The sequence below is a fragment of the Eulemur rufifrons genome, chromosome 28 (assembly GCF_041146395.1).
Source record: "Eulemur rufifrons isolate Redbay chromosome 28, OSU_ERuf_1, whole genome shotgun sequence".
NCBI classification, from domain to species: Eukaryota; Metazoa; Chordata; class Mammalia; order Primates; family Lemuridae; genus Eulemur; species Eulemur rufifrons.
In genome coordinates, this window is record NC_091010.1 from 13,644,559 (window position 1) to 13,652,046 (window position 7,488).

General features: G+C 51.8%; 1 protein-coding gene across 1 annotated transcript; it reads left to right on the plus strand.

Moving 5' to 3' along the window:
- The first annotated feature begins 869 nt into the window (after positions 1-869).
- On the plus strand, positions 870-2,472 carry LOC138376448 (neuropeptide Y receptor type 4-2). The gene has a single exon (XM_069460754.1). The coding sequence runs from the start codon at positions 937-939 to the stop codon at positions 2,062-2,064; it is 1,128 nt and encodes a 375-aa protein (XP_069316855.1). The 5' UTR covers positions 870-936; the 3' UTR covers positions 2,065-2,472.
- The last annotated feature ends 5,016 nt before the right edge of the window (positions 2,473-7,488 follow it).

A 7,488-nucleotide genomic window follows, 5' to 3' on the forward strand; every position in this document is an offset into this window, starting at 1 on the left:
AGGTGTGCCGGGGCATGGAGGTGTGCAACAGTCCGGTGTGTTTGGGAGATGCAAACTGCATCAGGTGCCTTGAGCACAGGCATGGAGTAGGGTCTAGGGAGGGCAGTGAGCACCGTGGCCGTGGCCAGGTGTGATGTGCACACAGCGGGCAGGAGGAAGCCAGTGTGCTGATGCACCAGTCTTTGCATACCTGGCAGTCTTCAACTTTGCCACATGTCACCTGAGAAACAAGGCCGGCAGGGAGGGAGGAGCTGAGAGCAGGAGGGGACACTAAGCATCAAGCCCCGAAGTTTTGGTCCTATGCAAAAGGGCCTGGGGTGCCACGGAAGGACGTAGCAGTCACTGTGCATAGCAGCATTTATTGCTGTCTCCATTTGGGTGCAATGTGATAAGGAGCTTTCTACCCATGCTTCCTGAACAATTCTTTCCCTAAACTCTGCAATACAATGCTCCAACTTCTTTATCATCAAAACAGTGTCAAATCTTGAGGTCCTAATTTATGGAACGAGTTCTGGCATCAGAGAGACCTGGGTCTGTAACTGGACACCATTACTTATTAACTGTGTGACTACGGGCAAGTTGCTTTCCATCTCCCAGTCTTAGAGTCCTCATTTGTAAAATGGGTTCATAACATGGTAACACGTAATCACTAGCTATAGACACAAAGCAGCGAGCACAGACCCAGGCATGCAGCAAGTGCTTCTCACAGGGTCACTATTACTGGATGCCAGTGTCTTACCATGAACCTCAGGTAATAGCTCTGCCAGGCCCCAGACATGGGATGGAAGCAGCTGAGAACCCTTCTACCTGGCTGCTCTTCCCTGGATCCTACACCGGAGGCTCGATTCCTGAGTACCGTTTGTCTGTTTGCCTTGCAGGCGTCATCCCTGAAGTGGGCCCCTTCATTCCAGAGCCTGGAGTCTGCTCACGTCCACCATGAACACCTCTCACCTCCTGGCCTCGCTGCTCTCAGGATCCCCGCAGGGTGAAAACAGGAGCAAGCCAAGGGGCATCCTGTCCGGCCTCTCTGACCACTGCCAGGATTCTGTGGACCTGCTGGTCTTCATCGTCACTTCCTACAGCATCGAGACCATCGTGGGGGTCCTGGGCAACCTCTGCCTGATCTGCGTGACCATGAGGCAGAAGGAGAAAACCAACGTGACCAACCTGCTCATCGCCAACTTGGCCTTCTCCGACTTCCTTATGTGCCTCATCTGCCAGCCGCTTACCGCCATCTACACCATCATGGACTACTGGATCTTTGGTGAGGCCCTTTGCAAGATGTCGGCCTTTATCCAGTGCATGTCAGTGACGGTCTCCATTCTCTCTCTCGTCCTTGTGGCCCTGGAGAGGCATCAGCTCATCATCAACCCAACAGGCTGGAAGCCCAGCATCCTGCAGGCCTACCTGGGGATTGTGCTCACCTGGTTCATCGCCTGCACCCTCTCCCTGCCCTTCCTGGCCAACAGTGTCCTGGAGAATGTCTTCCACAGGAACCACTCCAAGGCTCTGGAGTTTCTGGCGGATAAAGTGGTCTGTACTGAGTCCTGGCCCTTGGGCCACCACCGCATTGTCTACACCACCTTCCTGCTACTTTTCCAGTACTGCATCCCACTGGCCTTCATCCTGATCTGCTACGTGCGCATCTACCGGCGCCTGCAGAAGCAGGGGCGCGTGTTCCGCAAGGGCGCCTACAGCTCGCGCGCGGGGCAGATGAAGCGGGTCAACGGGGTGCTTGTGGCGATGGTGGCTGCCTTTGCAGTGCTCTGGCTGCCCTTGCACGTGTTCAACAGCTTGGAGGACTGGCACCCCGAGGCCATCCCTGTCTGCCATGGCAACCTCATCTTCTTGGTGTGCCACCTGCTCGCCATGGCCTCCACCTGTGTCAACCCTTTCATCTACGGCTTTCTCAACACCAATTTCAAGAAGGAGGTCAAGGCCCTGGTGCTGACTTGCCAGCAGAGCCCCCCCATGGAAGAGTCTGAGCATGTGCCCCTGTCCACAGTGCACACGGAAGTCTCCAAAGGGTCTCTGAGGCTAAGTGGCAGGTCCAACCCCATTTAGCCAGGTCTAGGGCTTCTCCCTGCCATGTTCCTTGCCAGCCTCTTTCACTTAAATAAGTGGGCACGTTGCAAGCTGGGGGTGGCACCCCTCTGTCATTAATGGGTTTCTGGGGCCCAGATAGGCTGGCAAGAGCCCGTTTTGCATCCATTTGCATTGAGAGGGCTAACATTCAGCTACGTGTTCCTGGGAAGATTCTGAGTTTAGATTCTGCAGGTCACAGTGAGCCTTGCAGCTTGAGTTGCAAGATGCCAGAGCCGGAGATATCTGCTGGTAACAGGCAGGGTTCATTCTGGTAACTCGGCAACAGATGCCTGGCCTGGGAACCCAGGGATGTCGCCTACACCAGTGAGACCGACCGTGAGGCTGCTGTGCACTGAGGGAAGGAGCACTTGGAGTCAGAGCTCTGGACCTTGGTCACCCCCTGACTTCTATGGGAGATGATGTGTGTGGATGAGCTTCACAAGTGGTAGAGAATTCTATGGCTGCACAGCAGTGGAATCACTGTTACGGCATTAGCACATCCAGCTGAAGAGAACAGATCCTGGGATCTTGGGTCCTTGTGCTCCTCTGCAGCAGGAATTCCAGAATTCACGTCCTCCTCTGTCCTTTTTCTCTCTCACTGCATCTGCCACCTGATATGGAAATAAGCCTGCAAATGTCTCTCCTCCATGAGGTTGTGAGCACCTTGAGGGTGACATTGTATTGTCATAGAGCTTGTGTTCTCCATGCCTAGAGCAGGCCCTGGTGCAGGGGCAGGGCTCCAGAAAAGTTTTCCGTGGTGGATTGATGGTAAAGGTGCCGGTCACTGCTGAGTTTTGGCCAAGGACAGGCACCCTGTGCTGTGATCTAGCGTGGGAAGGGGTCAGGGCTCAGACTGTTGCACCCACAGTCTCTCACCTGCCTGTCCTTGCCTCCCAGGGCCTCATGACAAGGCAGCTGGACAGAGACTCTGTGGCCCTCTCCACTGTGCACTCACCACAAAGGCCTCCAGAACTCAAGGCCATGACTACATCCTCTTTTATTCCATGCTCTGACTACTGAGCTGACTTTCCCTGGGTCATGTGCCACAATTCTTCCAAAGCTTCCCCAGGACACTGAGTATCCCAGTGGCCTTCAGTAGGAGCAGGGGCAGGGAATCCTAGGAGTCAGACTTAATGGGGCACTGGCTGAAAGGAGCAGGGTTCCCCCGTTCCTCCAGCCATCCAGGGAGAATGGAGAAGGGGGTCCAGGGAGTGTGAATATCTCACCTTAGAGCTCATGGCCCAGTTCCCTGGATGCTGAACCAGGTCCAAGGCTTCATCTGCGTGTGGACCAGACAGCGTGTCCTTGCAGGGAAGGAAGTGTTAAGATTGCTCCTCAGCTGTCTTGGATGGGATGTCTCAGGCGGGCTCTATTTGTTCAGACTCACTGTCCAGCGGAGTGCATCGTGGCCCCAGCGTGGTCTCCCAGGGCAGGGTATTCAAATGTCAGGGCCCTCGAGGGGCCTCACCCTGAGGCAGCGTTGGCTCTACACAGGGCATCTGGCAAAGGGTCAGCCAGAGGTTGAAAAGCGACATCTGACTGTGTCTCTCGCCCTCACTCCTGACCAAGAACCTGTGCAGCCAACACCCAAGACAAGTGCTCTTTGAGCCACCAGCTCCCTTCCTGGAGCTGTTTATCTTGTTCCTGCTTTTAAAGGTCACATCTCCCATCCAGTTCCTTTGTTCACTTTTACCCTGGATTTTTGGGCAGATTTCTTGAGCCACTCTCTTGGACACAGCTTGTGCTTGACCTCTGGTGCCATCTGCTGCTGGCTGCTCCAGGTGAGCACCTGCCAACAAAGCCTCTACTGTGGGACCCATCCCAGCAAGATGTCATTGTCCAGGCTTCCCAAGGAATTGAGGGCCTCGGGCCCCTACAGAGACCACGCAAGTGCCTGGAGTTTGCTTCTCATTATCAATCTCAATGGTGCCAAGATGCTTGGGGACAAGGATGATTTAGGGTGCCAGCAAGCCTGAGGATGGGAGTGAGGCCAGGCATCTGGCAAAGGTGCTTGGTGTTAGGAACTGGTGTAGGAGGTGGAAGCCTCTATGAGTGTCTTCGGTGCTTCCCTCACCTTGCTTAGGTTGACACAGCCTGCCTGATGTCTCTGTCCTGCTCCCAGTTCCTAACTACCTTGGGGTTGCTTGGTCACCCAGCACCCTGGGAACTTTCTACCCAAAGTGTGGTCCGAAGACCAGCAGTCCAGCATCACCTGGAGCTTGTTAGATGTGCGGAGTCCTTGTTGCCACCCAGACCTATTGAATCAGAATCCACATTTTATCAAGATCTCCAGGTTAATTGTACACATATTAAAATTTGAGAAGCTCTTCTCTAAGAAACAGATTGCCCTGGAGCCTAGAGTCACTAGGTCAGCAACTGTAGACACCCACTCTGGGGTCTAGAGTGGAGCTTTAGGAATCTGAGTTCTGGAGACATGACTTTAAAATTGTTATTGCTGAAAAGGTGCGTTCGATTTTGGTTGTCTGTCTCATCTCTGGCTGCATGTGATCATATTTCTTGTGAAGTCTTTTCATTTCTTCAATAAATGTTTGCCAAATGCATAGTTTGCATAGCTACATTCATAGTGAATGTGCAATTTTGTACTTTGCTCCATTTCACTTAAAACTGTATCATCAACAGTTTTCCATCTTGCTGAATATCACTTTTGACAGCTGCCTAGGAGTTTAGAAATGGCTCCAGTGAAAGCCAGCACCTCTCAGTGTCGCTCTGTAGCCCCCAGAGTGGCCGTCTCACCCAGCGAGTGGGCCCTCCGCCAACTGCGATGGGAGGAACCTTCCCCCCAACAGGGAAGCATCATGGCTGGAACGGGAGACTCACTACAAAGACTGACCAAGGAACCCTCAGGGGGTGTAAAACCTTATCACATCCTCTCATCGGCCATTTTAAAGAACGTTGAGTTGTTTTTTCCACTGTAAAAGTAATCATATTCATTCTTGAAAATGGGCAATATGTACAAAAATAAAACAAAAAAAGGAGATTATTGGTAGTTCTACCACCCAAAGGTAATCACTGTTTACATTTTGGGGAGCCATTTTTTTCGTTTTTATGTGCATAATTATATATGCGTATGTCTGCTTTTTTAAAAAGGAGATGGAGTCCATACTCTGTGGGTACTTACTTATCTGTATAAAATATTTAAGGATTATTTTATATCTTTTTTGTTTAATCTTTTAAGAATTTTTATTCACTCATTTATTCATTAAACAAATATGTCAGACACCGTTTTAGCTGTTGGGGATATGGCGGTAAATAGCACAGACATTGTCCCTGTTCTATGGAACTTAGAGTCCACTGATGGATGTATCCTATGGCCTTAATCATCATCTATGGTGGCATAATGAGCTGTTTCTAGGCCTGCTGCATGTAGTTCTGTGATGAACATCTGTGCAGAGAACTTTTTCTGTATTTGGAATTATTCCTTAGGAGAGATTTCCAGAAGTAGAATTAATGGCTTAAAAGGAATAGACATTTTTCAAGGCTCTTGATGTGTGTTGCTAAATTGATTTCCAAAGGGGCTGGGACAATTTGCCCTTCCTGAATAGTTCCTGTTTTGTTGTGCCCTGGTCGCTGTTGGGATTTACCATTAACAAAAGACCTCAGCTTGAATTGCCTGGAAGGGAGGACGTCTCATCTCTGCCTCCAGGCTCCAGCAAGCACAGTGGGCACTGACCTTTCCAAGGCCAGCCTGACTCTGTCCCTCTGTGAACCTTCAGGGCTCTACATGGCCTTCAGGATTGCAAGACCATATGACTCATCATCCAAACAGGGGTACTTGAGCATGGAAGGGGGAACTATTAATAATCACACTGGGACAACAGGCAAAACCACTCTAGGAAACTGGAACATGAGGTTATCCCAGTATAGATAAATCCAATCCCTTTTCACATAGCTGGAATTCAACATTCTCCACATCCGGCCCCAACTCTCCTTTCTAGCCTTTTTGCAGCCTGACCACATCACAGGCCTGATCACAGCTGGCCTGGGCCTCATCTGAGCCTCACTGTCTGGGTACATTCGCTCCGCCCTCCCCCTCCACCCCTCCCACCCCCACCAGTCTGTAAGGCCTCCCTCACCCACCATCTGTGTAGGTCCCAGTCCTACCCTTCCTTCCAAACACAAAGCTAATAGCACCATTCGTCACTGCACTCACCCGGCAAGCAGGCACTGACTGCTCATCGTGTGTCAGGCACAGGCAGAACAAGACGGAAAAAATTCCAGCTCTCAGAAGTTCGATTTGTGTGTCCTAAGGATGGACACACAGCGGTGCGCCGGAGGGTCAGTGCTGTTACAGTTCTGCATAGACACACCCACCACCCGCAAGGTACCCCGAGGGGCTGCCACCCCTGCGGAACCTCTAACACACCTTGGCTAGAGCAGGCACTCAACAAACATTTGCTGCCAGAAGAATTAATATTAAAGACACTTATTTAGTCTGAACAGAATTTTCTAACTACTAGTTCCGGGTTCTCCGTGAATCTGAGACCAAAGAGGAGCCTGAATTTCCACTGACGTTAGGGAATGACTCTCATGCGACTCTGCTGCTGGGAGGGAACTGAAGTCCCCTGGTTCACCGCTGTGCTGCTTCTCTTGAGGTTAAGTGACTCCTTCCAGGTCACACAGCTAGATAGTGACTGAGCCACTGAAGAGGTTGGAGTGACACACGGAAGAGAATTTCGTGACTGGATAAACCACCAAGGGAGTCACTGGAGTGGAGGGTATCAGGACGAGGGAGGTGACACTTAGCTGGAGTGTCCAGAGGAGAACAAGAAGGCCGCACAGACATCCGTTGTTCCCGAGACCCCACCCACTCTCTTCTGCTCAAGAGCGTCTCTCCAGCATCTTCCGTGTTCTCTGCTGCCCTCTGCACGAACTCCTCCAAAGCCTTGTCTCATCCTGAAGCGTCCAGTTCCTCTCCTTCCCATGCTCTTCTGTACTCATCAGTCCATCCAAATAGCTCTTGCCAAGGTCGCCAGTGACCTGCCGACTCCACAGCCAATCCCCAGTCTTGTCAGATGTGGTCGTCAGCAGCATCGGGCAGGTGGCCACTCTCTTCTCCTTGAGACTCTTTCTGGGTGTGGCTTTTTCAGGGCACCACACTCGTGGCTCTCCCCGCCTCACTGGTCACTCCTGCTCTGTCTTCCTCCCTGGACTCTCGTCACCCTTACCTTGGAACATGGGGCATCCCCAGGGTGTCACCGAGGTACTCTCGTTCTCTAGGTGAGCTCACCCAGTCTTCTGGCAGTAAACACCACCAAAACCCTAAAGCTCCCAACGTGAGCCTCGGGTGTGGCCTCCCTGACCTCCGGATCAGGGCATCCAGGTGTGCTTTGCATCTACTAGACATCCAGTCGGCGTCGCAAACTTGGCACGTTCAAAAGCAAA